This window comes from Ambystoma mexicanum, chromosome 8 (genome assembly GCF_040938575.1).
Source record: "Ambystoma mexicanum isolate Mex_15411 chromosome 8, UKY_AmexF1_1, whole genome shotgun sequence".
NCBI classification, from domain to species: Eukaryota; Metazoa; Chordata; class Amphibia; order Caudata; family Ambystomatidae; genus Ambystoma; species Ambystoma mexicanum.
In genome coordinates, this window is record NC_090929.1 from 715,294,360 (window position 1) to 715,316,574 (window position 22,215).

The window sequence follows — 22,215 nt, forward strand, 5'->3', positions numbered from 1 at the left end:
TAAACATGCCGGCAAATGAGATACCCTGTACATCCTGTTAACATTGATGCGGTCACTGACTACCTCTGCTGATCCTAAAAAAACAGAGCTTTTGTAACCCAGGACCTTTTCAAAATACATGCCAAAACATTTATTAAACATACAGACTATAAAACACATACATATGTATAATCTCCCCACATCTTTACACCTTTGTAAACACTTTCAACAAGCAAGACAACCGAATCAGAATCAAAAATGATTAAACAGAAAAGTATATATATTTATATGTTATTTTAAGGGCAAGTTAATATTTTATACAAGATAGTCTAGATCTTCCGAGCGGATCAGTAACTCAGGAAGACTTCAGTTTCTTTCAAGCACTGGTTTGTGGCATACGCGGCCTTAGGCAGGGAAATTGTATGTGCATTCAAATTCTTAGGAGCACATTCAAACTTTTGTTTACATGAGTACCTAAGCATATAGTATGCCTTTGATGACATACTACTTCATTATGGTCCACTCAGTGCAGGTATAGCGCCCCTCACGTTATAGGTTTCATTTGACAGCAGTCACTGGATCCAGTTTGTGATTTACGTGGCTATGGTTTGGGCGTTGCAAAATCCCATGCCGTCTCCTGCGCACATTTCCACATGGCTCTTATTAGGCGAGTAAATCCCATGTCCTTTGGCTTTTCCAACCCTCTCATAAGCCTCTGCTTCATGATGGCAATAAACTCCTTATTGCTCAGTTCACCATTACCTAGGGAAAATGCAAAAAGACAAAAGAAATCAAAACCAATTGAACCCAAATCAACTGAAACCAGTGCCCCCAAAATCTAGACAAGTCCAACCAACTGCTTCAAAGTTAATATACATCCATTGAGATCCATTATCATCAACTGCAATGCAACACTCACTTTGGTCCAGACCATCAGTATAATCGTAAAGCCAATCCTACTCACAAAAAATACAGTATTATCATAAACACCCTGACAAATCAAGAGTAATATACTTTCCTGCATTAAGGATCTTTCCGATTGTTACATTATTCAATCAAATGATTTTTCACCTTTTGAAATATCCACCCGGTACAGAACAGTGAAGTAACTTTTTTCATAAACTCTACGAAGGGCAACATGCGGTTCAGTGTCCACTCGGGTATGAGTATAAGACTGAGACTAAGACACGGACTAAGACACACACAGACACACACACCATGATGTTCTCAGTTCTATCCTATTTTTCCCGGGTGCCAGATGCTAAGGTACAGAAGAACAGACAACAACATTTCTTTTTAGCAGGAACGCATTAGGGGAAGAGAGGAGATTCGCAGGAAAACTGTATTGATCAGAATGAACATTAGCAATGGTAAGCGACTTGTGGTTCCAATAGATGCCTTTCTCCCACAGATATCTCCTCTTTGGAAGACTACTATTGCTATATAAATCTGAGGTGGGAAATTATCCCTAGAATGCTGCCTATCACAGGAGGTTTTGTAATTAGGATCACTGAAAGCTAGTATCCTCACTTGCTAAATAGGCCAGACAGCACTGTTTCCAAATGGTAAATAAGGAGGCCCCAGAGGACAAATGTCGATTAGAGGCAGCCCCCATCTGAAGTGTTGGCTTACAGTGTTTCCTCGAGCAGAATGAGCTTTAATAATAATAACGAGCTTTCAGGCCAGCTGGTATCCCTTTTTGAGTCAACCCATAGCAGGTTTCATACACAATACAATCTCAAACATCTTTTTGGAGGCACACTTCTCTGTTTGGGGTCCAGCAAAACCAACAAAAAGCAGGACAACCTCTTGAGACTCTCGAGTAGAAACTATGCACCCTTATCGTTTCAAATCCATGAAACCTCTCCTTTCCCATATAGAAATGAGGGCCCTTTTAGGATTCAGTCATTGGATGAACGAAGAAAAACAGACTTGCAATGCATGGTTTGTTCTAAACAGAATTCTGAGACTAGTTTTGGAAAGAAAGACAACACTATCCCAAGAGACGATTTCTCCTCATCGAAAGCAAGAAAGGTAGGAAACACACACAGAGGGAACACACAATGTCTACTTTCAAGACTGTCATGCTGAGTTGATCATAATTGGAAAACCACATTCATGGTAACAGAGCTGCAAAAGGCAAGAGTAAGATCCTCAAATGAGGCCATCTTGTTCTTTTTTTCCATTAGTTACTACGCCAATATAGAGCTTCCAAATCCTTAACATTCCAAGAACCTCAAATCAAATCTGTAGCCGTCGAAAGAAGGGATTCAAACATATGGGGATACTATTCAACAAATACAATGAAGAAAGCAAGGAGACAAATGGAGAATTGAGGCACATATTTTTTTCAATATTCTCCCTCAATCTTCCCACTTGAAAAGTACATTGAAGAATACCCCACCCCTTAATCCAATTACGTTCAAGACAAGATAGTCTTGTTTATATGAGCTCCTAAAAAAGCTCTTGGTGCCATTGCGCAGAATGTTGGCGTTGTTGAACTAATTAATTCCATTGCCACAATAAGCCTTGCTAAAGAAATTGCAAAAAACACAAACGGTGCATGTGCAGAGTCACGTCAACTGTAATGTCCAAAATTAAAAGTCTGAATGAGAATCGAAAGTGGTATTTGCACACGTGTCAGAATCTCTCATATGGCAGCCCATTATTGAGTCAAAGTATGACGAGTTGCAAATACTTGCTTTAAGACAGCACTAGCCTCTTGACATTTACCACAAGCAGATGTAGATTAAGGCTCTCTCTAACATCCTATCTGGGGCAAGTGAAAAAAGTGAATTATACAGCTACAATTTCACGTTAGCCAGGTTGAGATATTTTGAGGCCCATTTTATCAACCCAATTATATCAAATATTTATCTGCTTATCCAGTTTGGCAAACCACTTCAACCTGATCAGCATTACGGTGTTAATTGCATGAGGTGTTTGTACAGGTAGGTTGATTGGAGAGGACAAAAACAACCAACCCCCCAATGCTGTGTCCCCTCACCACCATCAAACTCATCCTCTTCAGGCCTGAATAGATCTGAAGATGTGTCATGTAATTTGATAATTGCTTTGTAGCGTTGTGGTGGATAAACACCCTTCGGAAGGCCATACTCTGTGTAAACTTGTAAATAAAAAGGAGCAATACAATGCGAGCGAACAGTAATTGACATTCCGTGAGATGAGTAGGTCAAAGCATTTTAAATTATGCAGTGCATATTGCAAAGACATAAGGAAAGACTGCTTTGTCAGTGGCTATGTGACCGTTAGACCACATTTCTGTTGGGACTCCGCTGTATTCAATAGGTTGCAGCACAAGAGGGAGCAAGGTTATTGTAGATAGTATATTAATCCCTAGGGAAACTGTCTACAGTTGAGGGCTCTGCTATACTTTACATGCAGAACACATGCATCAATTGTTAACATGCAGTCAACATGCAAATGACATGCACAGTTGTCAGATAAACAGTCTGTACCATCTCGTTATTTCAGTAAAAATGCATTATAATTCAATGATTCAAACGTGGTGGTGATAATGCATAGACACCTACATATAAATACAGAACTAGATGTCCATGCCAGACTCCGGCCACCTTTTCCTCTAGAAATGAACTGCTTGCTACCCCCCTTATAAACGCACCCACCTGAACACCCTGAATATTTATTTCCCGCCTTAAAGTTCTGAATGCCTGATCCGGTCTGCTTAGCCTGGTAGGTGAATCTGAGGGAGAGGTTGAACTTCTACAGTTGGGGAACGTGGGAGTGAATGGTCACAGAAAGCTTCAGTATCTAGTGGGCGATTGGGAAGGGCTATAAAGGCTTGTGTTAGGAGAGCCTAGTTTCATAAAATTCAGTAGCAAGCGGACTCTATGAGGTTCTAGAACAGCTTAGGTTAAGAGAGCCTAGATGCATTGAAATTCATGAAACAGGTGCCGGATTTCTTTCAATGTCATTCGCTGGCTGTCACAGCGGCCAGATCTGAAATGATTAAATAAGAAGGCCCATGGAGAAGTTATATACTTTGTGGGAGGGGGTGGAGGTATTGAGTTTTTGTGGATGGTTTGAGGCAAATGAGCGGGTGGTTTGTCGTGCTGGGGCAAGTAGGTCAGATTAGTTATGCAAGGGGAGGGGGAAGAGCCATGTTTTGAGTGCTTTCCTGAAGTCAAGGTTGTCCTCTAGGTGGTGGATGTTTACAGGGAGTGAGTTCCACATTGTGGGTGTTTGTACCGAGAAGAGGTGTGAGTTGATCTATTCACTGAAGTTGAGAGTAGAAGTGCTGAGCCAGATCTGAGGCTTCTATTTGGTCTGTTGCGAGTAAACATTTGCTGCAGGTATTCAGATCCTTTATTGCAGAACGTTCAATGTGTGATACACATTACTTTGAAGGTACCGCGCCAACCGATCGGAAGCCCTTGGAGAACTCGGGAGGGCAGGAGAGATGTGTTCTTTAGCACCCAAGGCTAGGAGTCTCACAGCATTATGATGCACTCCGAGTTCTCAGATGCGAGGTGGATGTTCCTAGGTTTAGTGCGTTGGCATGGTCTAGGAGTGATGGTATGATTGCGTTAATTGCAGTAACGTGTGTTGAAAGGTCAGGAAGGGAAAAATGCAGCAAATGGTATGAAGCTAGAGGAAACCACTTTTTACCACAGAATTAATGCAAAATGACAGCCAGGTCGGAGTTCATAAAGCACCAGAGGTTCTTAACTGTGTTAGGAGGTGGAAAGTGGTGGGCCTAGAGAGGGTGAGAGGGGATGAGTTGAGGGAAGAGAGCATTACCTCAGTGTTGCTTGGGTTGAGTAACAGGTGATTGGCTGTCGTTCATCTGGGAGAAGCAGGTTGCGAGATCGGAAGATGTAGAGGGAGGGTTATTTGAGATTTTAAAGAGGAGTTCTTTTTCGGTGTAGTTGTACCATGATAAACCATGAGATCAAATGAGGGTGGGCAGCGGGCTCTGGTAGAGGTTAATGGGGAGAGAGGCAGGCACCTTTTGACACTTCGTGAAGGACTGGGTGGGGCAATAAGGAGAACAGAGGTAAGTGTATGATTTATGATCTGTTGGAGAAGGAGGCGGCAACCCAGGTTAGAACTAGAGCCCCAATGCCTAGGGTGTGTATTCTCTCGATGAGGAAGTAGTGCTCTATGGTATTGAATGCTGCCGAAAGGTTGAGCAGGATTAGGGCAGCGCATCGATCATAGACGGTTTGTTGTTTTAGATCGTCCCAAGTGGAAACTGATTTTAGACAGGATAAAAGTGTGTCTATCTGGTGATTTGTTGTGGAAGTGGTCTTAGAAAGTGTCAGTCAGAGGGATTGTGTGTGGCGGATGAGTGGGCGGAGCCGGCAGGGGCTTTGAATTCACCAATACGTTTAAAGAGTTCCCTGGTTGGGTGTGGGACTTTCGAGATTCTGTTTCTGTAATAGGATTATTTGGCTTTGCAGATTTCTGCACGAGAGTGTTTGAGCTGGGAGGCCTAGGCAAGTATGTTGGGTGGAGATCGGTCTGAACACCATCTATGTCCAGGATATGGTTTAAGGATCAGGGTTTTTTGACAGCTGGTGAGAACCATCTGGATGAATAGCATTTCCTGTTTGAGAAAGGTCTGATGGGCAAGAGGGAGTTGAGTGCTTCAGACAGCCAGTTATTGAAGTAAGAGCGAGTCCATGGAAAGAGAAAGGAAGGTCTGAGAGACGAGTAGTATCTCAGTCTGGTCAGGGATCACTTTAATTTATTTCTAGAAGCGGGACTGGGTTTGTGATCCAGAGGCTACCAAACGGGAGGGACAGTCCCATGAGGATAGGACGTAGAAGATGGTGGAATGGTCTGGCCATATGAGCTGAGGTGGTGGTAACATGCTGAGTAAATCAGGGGATCCGAAAATAGTATCTAAGGTGATCAGCGGTCAGGGTCAGGCTGAGATTAACTGCAACGTTTTCAAGTTATCCAGTAGAGAGCAGGTCATTGGATTAAGGGGCATAGCAAACAAAATGCTGAAGTCCCCTAATGCTGATATATGGGGTGGGAGACCTTGATGGCTGCAAAGGAGTCGCTTAGGGATTCAGCAAAGGTTCTATTGTATACCAAGGGTCGGTATATAAGCATGAAGGAGTATGTAAAGGTGGGTGAGAGCAGGAATCAGACTAGAAGTCTGGATTTGGGGGAAAGTTGTCAATATGAGAAGCAGAGAGAGACGTGAATGATGGCTATTCCACCTACCCTGCTGGCCCAGTTTCGGACATTTAGTTTGTATCCCAGTGGGAAGGCCACATGTGCAATCAAGACAATAAGGTAGGAGGAAATCTTGGGAAAACCAGGTTTCAGCGATGAAAATAATGTCAGTACACTGATTAGATATGGGATACATTACTCACCGTAATCGTATTTCTGACGCTTGAATCTGCTAAGATTCACATGCTGTGCATAGGCCGACAGCTAGTGGAAGCTGCAGAGTATTACAGTTTGTTTTTCAAAACTCAAAAAGGGGCGTCGAACCAAGGCGTGCCAGTAATACTATCCCTAGTGTGACGTCGCCTGTACCCATGATACCTCACGCGTGTAGGACCCTCAGATTGTATTTTTTCTGACATGAGGTAGCATGAGGAGTAGTGCAAGTACAGAGTATCCAAGCAGATAAGATGAGACTACAAGCATCCATGCGCCTTCTCTCAGAGGGGAGGAAGGGTGGGCGCATGTGAATCTAAGCAGATACAAGCATCAGAAGTACGATTACGGTGAGTAATGTATCCCTTCTGAGGCTTGTGGAATCGTCTTAGATCACATGCTTTGCATAGATTAGCGAGCGGTGTTAGAAGAATGAGGTGGGATGTGAGAGGTTCATGAGCGAACAAGTGTCTTAGAATCGCCTGTCCCGCTCGAGTAGCTGTCTTGGAATGAGTGTCAATGCAGTAGTGCTGAGTAAAGGTGTGAATTGAGCTCCATGTAGCTGCTTTGCAAATGCTGTCAAGGGATAGATTTGCAATCAAAAGCCAGAGTGGCACCAGTACCTCTTGTAGAGTGAGCCCTTGGCGTAAAAGGCAGTGTTTTATCTGAAAGGGAATAGCACAGTTGGATACATCTGACTATCCACTTAGAGATGGCATTCTTAGAGACGCGATCTCCCTCTCTGCCTGTAGATATGGAGACGAACAGCTGATCTGTTTTTCTTAGCGGTCTGGATTTTTCTATATAGTAGAGGTCCACCCTCCTCACATCTAGTGTGTGGAGTTTCACCTCAGCAGAGCTTTTGGGTTCTTGGAAGAAAGCGAGTAGCTCAAAAGACTGGTTTAACATGGAATTTCGAAATGAACTTAGGCGAGAACCTAGGGTGAGTGTGTAAAACCAGTTTATCCTTATGAATAGTAAAGAAAGGATCCTGCACTGACAGAGCCTCAATTTCACTGACCCTTCTTATGGATGCGATGGCTCATAAGAAGGCAGTTTTATAAGTCATATGTTTGAGACCAGATTTGTGCATGGGCTCAAAGGGAGGTCCCATGTGCTTAGCAAGTACCACATTAAGGTTCCAACCTGGTGGTGGGTTAGAAATTGGAGGGTGGAGTCTCTTTACCCCTTCCATAGAAGCTTTGATGACTGGCATTTTCCACCATGACACCTTGTTATGGGAAGTGGTGTAGGCTGATAAAGCTTCCAGGTGTACTTTAAGTGAGTTAAACACCAACCTGCATCCAGTAGGTGAAGCATATAGGTGACAACATTAGAAGGAGTAGATTCAACTGGGTTGATTTGTTTATTCTGGCACCAAATAACAGATTGTTTCCATTTGTCATAGTAACAGTGCCTCGTTTTAGGTTTTCTTGACTCTTTCAAGATATCCATATATCTCTGGGGTAAATTGAGATGTCCGAACTCTATAACTTCAGGAGCCATGCTGCCAAGTTAATCGAGTTGGGCTGAGGATGCACTGTTAGCCCGTCGTGTTGGGAGAATAGGTTGTACCGGCACGGGAGCTTGAGAGGGGGGGGTCGCACACCACCAGTATGCGTAGGTGTGGGTACCATCGTTGTCTTGCCCAGATAGGAGCAACCACGATGAGCGTCATCAGTTCCCTGTGGATCTTGTTCACCACCTACCTCATTAGAGGGGTTAGTGGAAAAGCGTAGGCAAATATCCCTGAGCAATTTATCTAAAGGGCGTTCCCCTTGGAGCCTGGCTGGGGGAACCTGGATGCGAAGTCTGGGCATTGCCTGTTTTTTCTTGTGGCGAATAAGTGTATAGTGGGGAAACCCCACTGAGAGAAGAGGTCTCCTACGACCTCTTTGTGTAGTTGCCACTCGTGTTCCTCTGGGAGGGGATCTCTGCTCAGAGCCTCTGCTAGCGAGTCGAGTTCCCCTGGAACATGTTGCAATGACAGGTAAATCCTCCGTTTGAGTGCCCATTTCCAAATTTTCTGGGCAAGCTTGGACAGATTGGGAGAACGAGTGCCCCCTTGTTTGTTTAAGTAAAATATTGTAGTAGTGCTGACTGTTAGGATCTGCAATGACTGGTTGGATAGGAGGGGTTCGAATGTCCAAAGCGCTCTGAGGACTGCCAGAAGTTCTAGCAGATTGATGTGGTTCTGAGCCACTGTGTGAGACCAGAGGCCCTGAGCTGTATGGTGAAGGTAGTGGGCTCCCCACCCTGCTAGGGAGGGGTCTGTTGTGACAATGGCCTGTATCTCGGGATCGTAGAAGGGTTTCCCCTTCGTAAGATTCTCTCTTGTCCACCAGCAAAGACTGTACTAGTGTTGGCGAAACAACCACTAGATCATCCCACTGACCACTTGCTTGAGACCACTGTTTTGCCAACCATTCCTGCATGGGTCGCATGCGCAGGCGCGCATGGGGAACCAGGTAAATGCAAGATGCCATCATGCCTAGCAAACACATCGCTTTGCGCATTCTTATTTGGCGAATGGCCTGATATTGAGGAATTTGCAGAAACACATTTCGAATTCTTTCCTCTGATGGAAAGGCCAACCCCTTTTGTGTGTTTAGGACAGCTCCTAGGTACTGCTTTGAGGTGCTTGCCACCATACTTTATTTTTTCTCATTGATTGAGAAGCCCAATTGGAAGAGAAGGTTGATTGTTCTTTGGATGATGAATCTGCAAATTATGGGGCACTCCCCTGTAATAAGCCAGTCATCCAGGTAAGGGTACACTAGAATTGCGTAGGTGAGCCGCCACCACTGCCAATACCTTGGTGAATACCCTTGGGGCGGAGGCTATTCCGAAGGGCAGCACCTTGAACTGGTAGTGCTGGTTGCCCATTTTGAAACGCAAGAATCTTCTGTGCGCTGGGAACATTGAAATATGAAAATAGGCATCTTTCATATCCAATGTTGCAATGTAAACCCCCTTTTTTAGTAGGGGGATTACCTTTTGTAGTGTAGTCATGCAGAATTTTTGTGGCTTGACATACTTGTTTGCAGGGCGCAAATCTAATACTGGCCGCATTGTTCGATTTTTTTGGCACAAGAAAGTAGGTTGAATAAATACCCTTGTTTGCGATCTCCTTGAGGAGGATTTTCTGATGGTCCAACGAGTGTACCTTCTGTCGCGGAGGATGGTCGTGGGGGCGCCCTAGTAACTCTATACAATATCCTCCAGACACTGTGGACAGCACCCATCTGTCCTAAGTGATCCCCTCCCATGCGTGGGTGAAGGTGGAAATGCGCCCCCCTACTAGGGATGCATGGGAGGGGACCCAAAGCGGAACATCACTGCTTACTGGGTGGCGTACCACCTCTGGCGGGGCTGCTTCTACCCCTAGTGCTGCCCTTGCGCTGCCCTCTGGGGAAGCCCTATGATGATTGGAACTGATTGTTGCCCCATGAGGTTCACTGATTTTGATAATAGTTTGAACCCCTCTATGAGCTTAGGACCCGAAAGCGACGAAAATGATTGTTTCCCCTCTGTCCTGAAGGTTTATTTGTGAGTTGGCCGAGAGATTTTAGGGTCTCGTACTCATCCTTAGCTGTTTTTAAGGCTTCCTCCACCGCCTTGCCGAATAGTACATTCAGCTCTACCGGCATATCTATAAGAGTGGCTTGGGTCTCAGCTTTGAACCCTGACTGTCTTAGCCAAGCGTGATGCTTTATAACCGTGCCTTCGGCGATTAACCTTCCAGCATTATCTGCTGCGTCAAAGTTTGTCTTCAGTATGCATCCTGATACAGACCTTCCATGTGTTGCCAATTGAGCCAACTGGCTCTTTGGGGGTTCGGGTGCGGAAGATACTAAAGCAGCTACTTCTTCCCACTGGTGGCAATTGTAGCTTGCCAAAAGAGTGTCACTGGGGGCAATACGTGCCTGATAGGCTGAGGTGGAGGCAACTTTCCTATCCAGAGCGTATCATTTTTTGCTCTCCTCACCAGGAGGTGCTTCGGAAGAACCAAGCGGTGTACCTGCCCTCTTTCTGGTGGTTGTTACAACCATGAAATCCGGTTTTAATTGCCCCCTAATGTACAGGGGGTCGGAGGGTGTGGCACAGAATAGTTTCTCGACTCGCGGATTAACCGCACGAGTGAGAATTGGGGTTATGAGCGAAGGATCAATCCTACGCTGAATGGATTTTAATATAAGGATGGCCTGAGTAATGGCTCCCCTATCTCCTTGGATCTCTTGAGCGAAATCCATATCTTCTTGGACACCCTGCCTGTCAATATGAAAATGGGCTGCTGCTTTAGCTAGTACCTCATTGAGGAGAGGTTGATTATCTACCGGCGAGTCATGCACCGGGGCATCTTTGGGAATCGGGGAGTCGAGATTGTAAGCCTCATCCTCCTCCTCCTCCTCCTCCTCCTGGTTCTTGTCATCCCCGTAATAAGAGACCCCTAAGAGACCCCTGTCTGGTCTTCCACCAATTATGGTTCAGTTTCCTCACAATATAAATAAAGGTGGTATGATTCGATCACCAAAGGGTCTGTGACCAAGCTCTGCGCCTGGGCATCAGAGCAGGTTTTTTTTTAGCAGGGGGCTGAGAGTCTTTAGACCCCGAAGGGGCAGAGGTAGCCTGGGTGTTGGCATAGCTATGAAAGTAATTAGGGTCTTTCTCATAGAAATAAATGGCATCCTTCTCATGACCCTGTCAATATCAGCTGAATTCCATTCTCTGGAGCTAGGAACAACATGTTCTGGTTCCTCCTCCATGCCTATATCCTGAGCAGTGGGAGGAATGACTACTTTAAGTGGTAGGATCATGGACCTTGGACTTTCCTATAGATGTAGGGGCCTTCTGTTTATCTTTATGAATATGATTTTCTGAAGACTTTTTATGCTGTTTTTCTCCCTTCCCATGACTAGAGGAATGTTTTCCGGTATTTTTGGGGGCCTCCGAGGTATTTGTGGCATGGCGTTGAGATTCGGAGGTGATATGAGATTCGGAGGTTGTATTGGAGGAAGGGTGTTGAATCTCGGGTGTAGACGCTACGCGTCTTGACTGGGGGTAGAGGTCGGAATCATCTTCTGACGATCGGGCCTCAGGGACTATTGAAAGTGCGACACCTTTATCAACCGTGGACGGTTGGTCTTTGTCATGTGGCGAGCGTGAACGGGAATGCCCAGAGGACACAGATTCGATAGACCACTCTGTTGGTGTCTTCCGTTGCTGATCGCTCGACACGCGTGTCGAGTCATGGCCGTGGCTGGTGTGTTCAGGCCATGCACCCAAGAACAAAGTTGTAAGCACTGGAGTTATAAGCTACTGCACACCCATACATTGCAATATCTATGGATATACAGCTAAGAGTCTATACTCTGGCCACATCCACTGCAGCATACCACACCTATAGATACACCCGTAGTATCGCACATCCCTCAGGTGGTTGGGGGGAGGCCATGCACCCAACAACAAAGTTATAACCTCTTACCTTATAAGCCAACATGGGTTTTATGTAGTGCAGTGGTTGTGGGCAAGACGTAGACTTTTGGGTGCATGGCTGCAGGCTGTATGCCATTCACCCAAGCATGTACACACTGCCCACAACCACTGCAGTATATCACATTCATACATCACACCCATACAATCGATTATGTATCTGGTAGGTGTGGGCAGGGCCTAGAGTCTTGGGTACAAATTGAGTACATGCTACAGTTACAATGGTTCATTCTTTGGGTGTGCTACTGATTCATAAGCAACCATGGGTGTAATATGCTGTGGTGATTGTGGCCAGGGCCTAGAGTCTTGGGTGCATGGCCGTAGGCCGTAGGTCATACTTCCAAGACTCTAGGCCCTGGCTACAACCACCGCAGCATGTCACAGCAATGGTTACACTGTAGTATTCATTCACGATCAGATGGTTGTGGGGAGTGTGTAGAGTCTTGGCTGCATGGCCGAAGGCCATGCACCCAAGAACAAAGTTATAAGCACTGGAGTTATAAGACACTTCACACCCATACATTGAAATATGTATGGACATACACCTAAGACTTTAGGCCCTGGCCACACCCATTGCAGCATATCACAGCTATAGATACACCTGTAGTATTTATCACTCAGGTGGCTGTGGGGAGGGCCTGCAGTCATGGGTGCATGGCCAAAGGGCATGCTCCCAAAACCAACTTTATACGTAGTGAAATTACAAGCCACAATGGGTGCGATATGCTGTGGTGGTTCTGGCCAGGACCCAGAGTCTTGGTTGCATGGCAAAAGGCCATGCACCCAAGACAGAAGTCATAAGCAGTGAGGTTATAAGTGAACATGGGTGTGGTGTGGTGCGGTGGTTGTGTGCACGACCTAGCGTCTTGGATGCATGGCTGCAGACCATGCACCCAAGAGTAAACGTATAAGTAGTCAAATTACAAGCACCATGGTTTTGATATGCAGCGATGGTTGTGGGTAGGACCTATAGTCTTGGTTGCTTGGCCGTAGGGTGTAGGTGGTAGGTTATACATCGAAGATGATGGGCCCAGCCTACAGCCACTGCACCATATTCCTGCCATAGATTAGACGTGTAGATTCAAATATGTATGAAATTACTGTAATTATACTTATTGTTTACTTTGTTCAGAATCCATATATGTCTTACATGACTTTAGTACTTGGAGGAACTATCCTTTTTAAATTTCTGTGATAAAAGAAAAAAAGCATGTTAGTGTCTGCATTTTATGAAGACTTATTACATTGTATAATAGACAGTTTAGCTTTTTATTTTACCCTCATATTTAGTTTACAAACCAGTGTACTGTGCATTTTGCTGAGTTTCTGTTTGTTTTTCAAATCCTTGGGTCTGGGGGGAAAAAAAACTTTCTTTGAGTGTTTCCTTGTTCTTTCTGATTAATGTTATGTTTGTTGCCTTGTTGCAGATTTTTAACAACAGTTAGATACCTGTTGGCGTATTCTAACTGTGCATTTGTTGTTACGGATCTGTGGTATTCATTTATCTGTGTCGTTGCTATACACTCTTGGGCAGTTAGATACCTGTTGGCGTATTCTAACTGTTTGTAGTCTTTTACTACATTTTTTGGTAATGTTGAAGTACACATTAGTTATTAAATTTTGGCTTTAAGAAGATTAAATACGCATTTGTAAGATTAGCTGTCAATCTCTGCTTTACAGTAATGGTGCTATCATTGCATTCCAACCATCCACATTTCTTTTTAATGTATGCAGTGTAGAGACCTGCATTGGTTGTAGCTCCTGCGTGGTAGATTATACCGATTGTTGTAAAGGTTTTCTTTCCAAGTGACACTTGACCGTGTGTGAATCCAGTCAGCTTGCAGTTGTTTTCGGTACCATCTTCATTATAACGTAGAAGCATAAGTATTATGTAGTTAATATGTGTTTGTATCAGTAAGGTGGAGCGAGTGTCCGAATTGCACATAGTACATAATCTGCCATGGTTTGCTTTCTATACAACTTGCTGAAATGGAATGGATTCACAATTAGTTAGGGATACATACACAAATCGCTCATTTGGAATTTGTTCCTGTACCACATTGCTACAGAGAGTGCATGTATGTTTCTACATGTATGAAATCTGGAAGATTCAATTTATAGGTATGCTTTTGTTTTCCAGTACTTGTATTAAGTAGATTAGAAATTCTTGTGGATCATCTTGTGAGTTTATAGTGAATCTCACCATTCCAGCACGGTATCCAGTTAAAATTTCAAATGAATAATTTCGAATGCATTTTTGTCGAAAAAAAATGTTGAATATTTTTTATTTATTTTATGTTTTTTTTGGGTTTAGTTAATAAAAAAAGGTTCAATAAAAAAAAACAGGGGGTTTGGGTGGGGGAACCCCCCACTAAAAAGAAATAATAATAATTAAAAAAAAATAAAAAAAAAATTTTTTTTTAAAAAGAAATTGGCATTTTTTTCCCACGGCATTTTTCATTCATTTTCAAGGAATATCAGCGTTCAGTTTACTTGCATCAAGGTTGATTAGAAATAGACTGTCAAGTGTACGTAAGCATGTTAGTGCTACATAGCTCATGCCTTCTTTAAAGACTGTGTTTCCTATATCTATCAATGCTTTGTCTAGGGTAAGACCTTGGGATTTATGAATGGTGACTGCATATTCAAGAGTTAGAGAAAATTGTTCTCTACATACATACATGCCTTTGAAGAGAAGGAATCGAGCAGTTGAGCACCCTATGCTTTTCACTTCTGAAAGTTTGTCAAAGCGAATATTGACAAACTGAATGTTGTTGTTACGTGGGTATGATTGAAAGCCAACAATTGTACCCAGTGCCCCATTAACTAGCCCTTGCTCCACATCAAGGTTACGTTTAAGCATTACTCTACAATTTAAGGATAATTTTAATATTTTTTCCAACCCAGCTGTGTTGGAGATTGAATTTTCTAAGCTATTTAGTCTTGTTGTGGCTTGCTCACACATGGCTAGTGTCATACCATGTACGTCTAGTTCGTCTGTGGCACAAATTTCCATTATTGGTTGCATTTCTTTATTTAACATTGTTTCATTGAATTTGAAACAGCTGGCAAGAGTTGGCATTAAGGCCATACAATTGACATTTTTGTGCGCTAATTGTTCCATAACATCAGTAGCGCATGCATTATCGCCATAAAGTGCATGAATGTGCCGGTATTTCAATATTGCTTGTGCTTCTTGAGATGGTACACCAACTCTAATACTTTTTAGGATGTTGGCATAAGTGAGATCTGCAGATTGCTGCATGTTTTCTGTTAATTCTCTGTATTGGAAATGTTGCCAAAGGCTGACATTTTCTATGCTGCCAACAGTTTTACGGCTGAGTTTGTGTCCTAAGGTTTTAAAAATAGGTTCACCTTTCACTGGTGTGAATTGTAGAAGATCTCCAAAAACTATAATGTGTATCCCTGCAAAGAGTTCTTCGTAGTTTGTTTTAAGTACTTCTTGCAATCTCAGGTGAATCAAAGCCAACATTAGGTTGGAGACCATGCTCACTTCATCTATTAGTAGCATTTTCATTTGTTTTAATACTCTGTGTAGATTGCAGCTTCTGCAGAAAGTTTGTAATAGTCTAATTTGTTTTGGCGTTCTAGTGGAAGGAGTAGTAATCGGTGTCAAGTGACACCCCCTATGTTGTAGGCAGCTAAACCTGTGGGGTCAGTTACAACAGCTGACGGTTTGTTGTTTGTCAATTGTTGAAGGAACTTGCTGATGATTTTGATTAAGAATGTTTTTCCTGACCCAGCTTCACCACTGACATACAGCAGTACAGATTTGTAATTTTGGCAGATACATTCTTTATTTTCGTGTTGTACACCATGTGCAATTTGTTTTGTTACATCTTCAAAAATGGTGTGCTGATCTTTGTTAAGTTTTGCTTGTTTTACAGTTAAGTCTTCTATATCTTCTTGATAGTGACACATGGTGTTTTCCACTTCTGTCATAGCTAATTCTGCCTCATCTGCTATTAATGGCTGTCCTAGTGGTTCTTGACTTCCTGTTACAGAAGGTTGACTACTGTCGGAAGAGTCCTTATCTAGTTGGGCCTGAAGTAGTTCTTCGTGTTGCTGTTCATTGTGCAACAATGTTTTGTACTGCGTAAAGTTCACATCGGTGATTGCACTTTCATTTGCTTTGAAAGCATCTTCATAGCAGCCATAGTTATCTAGTATCTCTTCCTCTTTTCTCCATGGTTTAAAAAGTTGTAGCAGAGACATGTAATATAGTTCTTTCTGTTGAGGAGTTTTTGATGACAATTTAACATGATTAAGCTTCGTTTGGTAAGTTTCACTAAACTGCCTTCACAATCTGTCACTCTATATTTACCTTTGCTTTCATCGGGTTTTATATTATTTTTGTATGCAAAGTTTTGAGCTATGTGGTATAGACACATGCTTTCCAAAGTGCTTTTCCTGTTCGGATAGTATGTGTCCAGTAAATTGTTTTTTAAAATGTCTTGGCAGTTGGGATCATTTCTGGCAACTGTTTCTATGTCCTCATATGATTTCAGAACTCTTTTTCTAGATTTAGCAGGACCAAGACTTAGCCATACTATGTTGTCTGATTTTCCATACAAAGCAGTATCGGTTAAACTATCTGCTGCTTCATAGGCGCCACATTCTCTATGAGAGAGCATTTTTATGCATAGGCTGTACAATTTCTGAGATAGTGTTTTGTCTGATGATCGGTCATCCCAGAGGTCTTGAAGCTGTGTTCTTTCAGCTTTTGTTAAGTAGGCTGTAACATATTGTGCAATAGCAGTGGAATTGTCTGCAATGTACTGCACATCTATGTTTGCATTCCATAAGATGGCAATGATTGCATTGTAATCATGGATATATTTTGATTCTTCTGTTCTTTTTATGTAATACGTGTTCTTAGGCGATTTACCTTTAACACTATGTTAAACTGAAGACATGAACATGTTCACTTCACCTGTTTCTGTAACTGGTCTAGGGAAACCAAAGCGGCATTTGGTGTAGTATTTCCCTTTGTTTTTGTATTTGCGACGACAATATTTGCCACATTTGTGTCTTTGAAATTTTAAAATCTGCCCATGCAGGTCACTATGTGTCCGTTGTGAAGGGATTTCACAAGTGACATTTTTGAATGAACTGCAAAACAGTGGCATCAGTGTCGTGACCAAATTTAGGTGCACCTTTGATCCATAAAAGCATGTGAATATGTGGAGCTCCTCTCGCTTGGTATTCTTTTCTCCAAAAGAAGTGTTGCACTTATCCGAGTGGAGGAACAGTTTTATTGCAAATAAAGTGTAGTATAGTAATGAAACGATGATGGAAATATCTTGACACATTAACTGGATCTAGAGAGCAAAGTTCTCCAGGTGTTAATATATCTACGTTGGTTTTGTTGTCGTTTGATATGAGTAGGAACTCATGTAAATCTTCCCATGCATATTCTGCACAACTTAGTGTAACAAACCAAGTCGGTGGTCCAAGGTTTCTGATCATACAACGTACGTCTCCGTGCCATCGGAACCAGTATTCTTTTGTACCACGCATGTTTGCAAACAAATTTGTTATACATGATTGTAAAACCTCATCTTTTTCTTGCACTTTTGCGTAGCTGACATATTTTGAAAGTGGGTTCCAGATTTCAAAATGTGTGCAACTCCGTAACATATGGTTGCTAGTTCACTTTCAAAGAGTAGGTGGAATATGTATTCCACATTTTGTCTAAATCTGGGATCTTGCGAATACATTCGTAATGAGCGGTATTCTGATGCCGTAATCTGAGTGGGTCTATCATCGTATCTTCCACCTTTGCCAGTAGGAAATAGCAGTGGAAAAGCACGTGCTTTTATACTTTTTTCCCATATGCTCATTGGTGACCCTTTGGTTTGTTGCATTTGGTAAGTTTCTAGTGCATCATCTATGCTTTCATTGGAATGCAATGGATGAATTGTGTACTGGCCCAAAAGAGTGGATACTGCAGCAGGATCCAGAAGTTCGAATTGTCCAGTTTCTGATGACTCCTGAATTATTTCAGTTGTTTCCCTTAAGCTTTCTTCAATATTTATTTCCTTGTAGTATTCGTTATTGTCTTTTAGATATTGCAAAGCTTGTCTAACTTTATGTAAGTCCACCAGTTGTTGCCAAATTGTTTTGTCTTTTGTTGGTACACCATTTACCAAGACAATTAAAGAATGCTCTATTGAACGTTGCACTCCTAGAGTGTGAACATTTTCTGTTAGATGTAATGGCAAATAAACTACTTTGCCACGAATGCCTTTCACCAATTCAGAGGGAGGTAATTTTGCTGTTTTTGGGTCAAGGCGTATAATTGCTTGACATGGGTGAACTGTTTGAATTATAATGCTCTCATACAAATTGAGTTGTTGCAGGGTTTTTGCTAGTGGGACAAATTCCAAATTATTTGTGATAGAATGTGAAAGAGTTTGGTTGTTGTCCAGTTTTGTAGTGCAGTAACTGCAACATATTAGGGGGTTCACTTATTTGATATTTGTTTTCTGCTAAAAGGTAGAGAGCTAATTCAAATCATTTGGAATCTTCATTGTCTTCTATTTTGTATGCTATGTCTATATTTTTTGTGTTCCTTTTGTAAAACGTTCTGCGGCAACACACACACACACATGGTTTGGTACTTCAGCCGATGCACTTTTAAATTTTAGTATTTCTTTTTTGTATGTGTGTAATAGAAGGTTACTATGTGCAGAATTGTTGCTAGTCTGTTCTAAAACTATTTCATTTTGTAAGTTGCTTTCACTTCCAAAACATTTTCTCTGGATACGGTCAATTTCTTCTTGTAGGTATTTGGGTGTACCATGCAGAAGAGTGTTATTTAAATTGGCTAATTCTGAAGCTGGACTTTTAGCACAGTATATTTTATACACTAGATTTCTTACATTTGAATGATGTATTGATATCCTTTTGATATCATGGAAGGTGCTTTTTCAAATAGGTCCTGAAATGCAGGCTAATGAATGTCCTTGTAGTCCTGTGTATTTGCACACTGGAAGATAGCCATAATTTTGTCTTTACCTGTCATGATGCCTACCCCCGGAGCACCAGGCCAGGCCCAGCACCACCGGGAGCAGGCAACACGCCCCCGGGTAAAAGCCCAGCGGCCCTTTATAGGGGCTCTTTGGACTCTGTCCTGGCGCCGTTGGCGCCAGGCTCATGTTGGACATCAGTCCTGATGCCATAGGCGCCAGGCTCATAAGGGGAAGTGTTTGGTGCACTTACCTGAAGCAGACCATGCTGCACACTCACCTGATGCAGACCATGCTGCATGAAGAACCAAGCCAAATGAGGCTTAGGAGGGACTATTTTTCTGAAGGAACTATTTTGTTACTTGGGTGGGGCTGTGGAAGAATACTCACCTGGAACTTCTTCCAAGGCTATTTAAGCCACGCCCGGACAGCCACCCATGCTTCCCGTTGTTCTGCATCCCAGCAGCTGAACGCTCACCGTGTCTGCTCCTGCACTTGGACTCCAGCCACGCCCGCCTCAAACCTGGAACACCTGTAAGGGAATAAGAGAAGAGAAAGGTGAAAACCAAGAACTTATTCAACCTTCTTACCTGCATCCAGAATCTTCACGCCAGCATTCCTGAAGGAAGACTTCCATTTAAAAGCACTGCGTTGCTCGCTGCAGCGCCGCGCTTCACTCACCTGTTCCCGAGACGCCGCCCGGCTCCATCGCGGCTCTCAGCACCGGTCACCACATCTCTGCACCTAGGGGAGAGAAGAAGAGACAAAAGGTGAGCAAGGGAACACAAGAGGAAAGCCGAATTTTCAGCCATATTACTTACCAGCTTTTCTTGGTGAACCATTCCACATCTCGGGTCGGCGCCGCATCTTTGGCAGGTACCGCACCCCAGTCCCTATGGGGAAAGGACAAAAGACATTACTGGGGAATTATAAAGACATTTAGAGGGGTCGCCCTCATCACTAACTCACCTGATTTTACCACTGGCAATTTAACCCCTCAACGCATCGCCTTTGTTCTGCACCTGAAATAAAGGACAGAAAAAACAACATAAAAGGAGGCTCACACTTGAACTTTTGCATCTTCATACTTACGGCGTATCGCTCAGAAAAGTCAAGTGGATTTGCCAGCGCCATTCTGAAAACCGGTGAAGTAACTGGACGAACGCGCGCCCCTGCACCAGAAGCAGGATGGAGAGTTCATCCTTCCAAACCATAAGGTGAGCTTAAACCGGGGGTTTTGGAGGAAGTCAGGGAAGAACGAAGGGGGAAACGGGGGAGCAAGCACACTATTCAGCAGACAGTTAATCCCCTTTCTCATCTGCAGAAGGATATTCCTACGGGCCAGACAAGCAAGATTTGGGGGTCCTGTTCAATCGGTGGTCCGAATTCTGCGCATCACGCTTGAAGAGGCCACAGACAACCAGACCAGACCAGCGCCTCCGTGGGAGCCAGGTGAGCGTTACATTACCTTTCACATACTGATTGAGGAACTAACGTAAAGATTTGAAAAATTTGTTAGGAATGGCACACATTGACGTGCATGGCCATTTGTATACTGGACGGTCTGGTTTAGTCGAATCGAGAGGTAATTATGAGTTGTCAGGGGATACTTTTATAAGCAGTGTTCCTTGTTCCATGATGGTATTATTGATTTTTTCATACCCTCAACCACTACTATGGTTGGCAATTGTGTTTGATTTTGTTTGTATGCTTCATTAAAATATGGTTCTGTGGTTGTTGTGTGACTCCATTCACCTCCACAAATATGTAAGAAGTTATTTTTGTTCACATTCCGTTTATTGATAAGTTTCTTTTGAAGTTTGGTACTTAGTTTTGTTAGTGGTTTCATCCTATTTAACACTAATATTAACAACTTCCTTTTGAGAAGGATTGCACTGTCCCTGAGAGCTTGTAGGATTAATTTTCTATGGTAGGTTTTAAGGGTTGAGGATGATTTCGGTCCTCTTCTTATCAGATTCTGAAGGACTCTGTGGCAAAACATTTTTGCTAAAATACTTTTTTTACTATGGGTTCTTGTTACTATATCATGATTAATAGGAGCATTGTTAGCAGTACTGGTAGCCGATTTTTTGTGAAGAGTTTTGTGTTTCGTGCCACATTTTGATGGAGGAGGTAAAGTTTCGGTAGTTGAAGCTTCCTTTGTTTCGTTAAACGACTATTAGCCGTTTTGTTCAAATGTTCTCTACAAACTCTGCTACAGAGGGATGCTTAGGTTGGACACTTATTTTTATTTGCTCTACTTCTGCGTTCCTTTCTACGGACTTGCTTTTTGGTAGGCATTCTTTGGGGTCTGTTGAAAAAAAGAAGGCATGGTTTGGTCTGTTGTACAATGTATGTGTGCTCTGTGCATGCGTGCATGAGTTTGATGGGGAAGCTCTTTGTGGTGGTGTGTGAATGTGCATTGGCCTCTTACAATGATTTGGGAAGGCTATTTTTCTGTTTGTATACTACTACAATGTGCTTCAGATGAGAGTACAAAGTGGGCTAGTGGTGAGAAGAAGCATTAATAGTAAACGTAATGGCATAACATTGAAACAGTTATTTGTTTTCTAGTACTAACATTCCAAGGCTTCTGTATGTCATTTGAGTTCCAAACACACAGGAATTTGTGAGGCATTCTACCTGTTATTCATTGTTTAATAAATGGGGATTTGTGGGTAGAATGGTTCAGAAATCAATGTTTGCTTTAGTGCGCAAATCAAATAAATAACCCACACAGTCTCTTTGAGGAATAGTTAGAATATAAAGGTACTTACTTTTTTTTGCAGAATGAACAGGTTTCTTCGGATATGTCGTTTGCAGTCCAGATGCTGTTGATTTTCAGGAGAGTAGTCTTCACTGCGATTGTAAAAAGAAGAAGTTAGTAACTTTGTGTGTTTAAAGCAGTGATGTTACTGTACATGTTAATTTTGCATCTTTCGTCTGAGTATTCTCCTTTGATATTTCAACACAGTGCATGTGTGCATTTCACTTCACTATGTGCTGCCTTTGTATGTTATTTGCAGTATGTTAGCTGCATGTGATTCAGAAATGAGTACAATTTTTAGGTTATGAAAATGCCTTGCTTTTTTTAAGCTGTGTTATCTATAGCAGAGAGGTTTGTAAGCGATAGGTCATTATATTAGATGGGAAAAATTTCACTACTTTCATATTATAAGTACGAATCCAAAAAATCGGGAGACCCTCAGAGGGAGATGTCACCACAGCAATCGGGAGCGTTTATTTTTCTCATATGATCGCATTGAAAGTAACATTAATGTAGGCGGTACACAGTAAAAAAATGGGAAATTTTCTAATAGAAAATAGAGTTTCGCGCTAAATAGGGAGGGTTGTTACGTATGTATAG

General features: G+C 42.6%; 1 protein-coding gene across 1 annotated transcript in view; it reads right to left on the minus strand.

Annotated features, from left to right (window-relative positions):
• Positions 1 to 441: 441 nt before the first annotated feature.
• MICU1 (mitochondrial calcium uptake 1) overlaps positions 442 to 22,215 on the minus strand; it is a 970,699-nt gene continuing 948,925 nt past the window's right edge. Inside the window, 1 exon segment of the mRNA XM_069610522.1 lies at positions 442 to 741. Within this exon segment, the coding sequence (XP_069466623.1) occupies positions 581 to 741 (161 nt within the window). The 3' untranslated portion in view covers positions 442 to 580.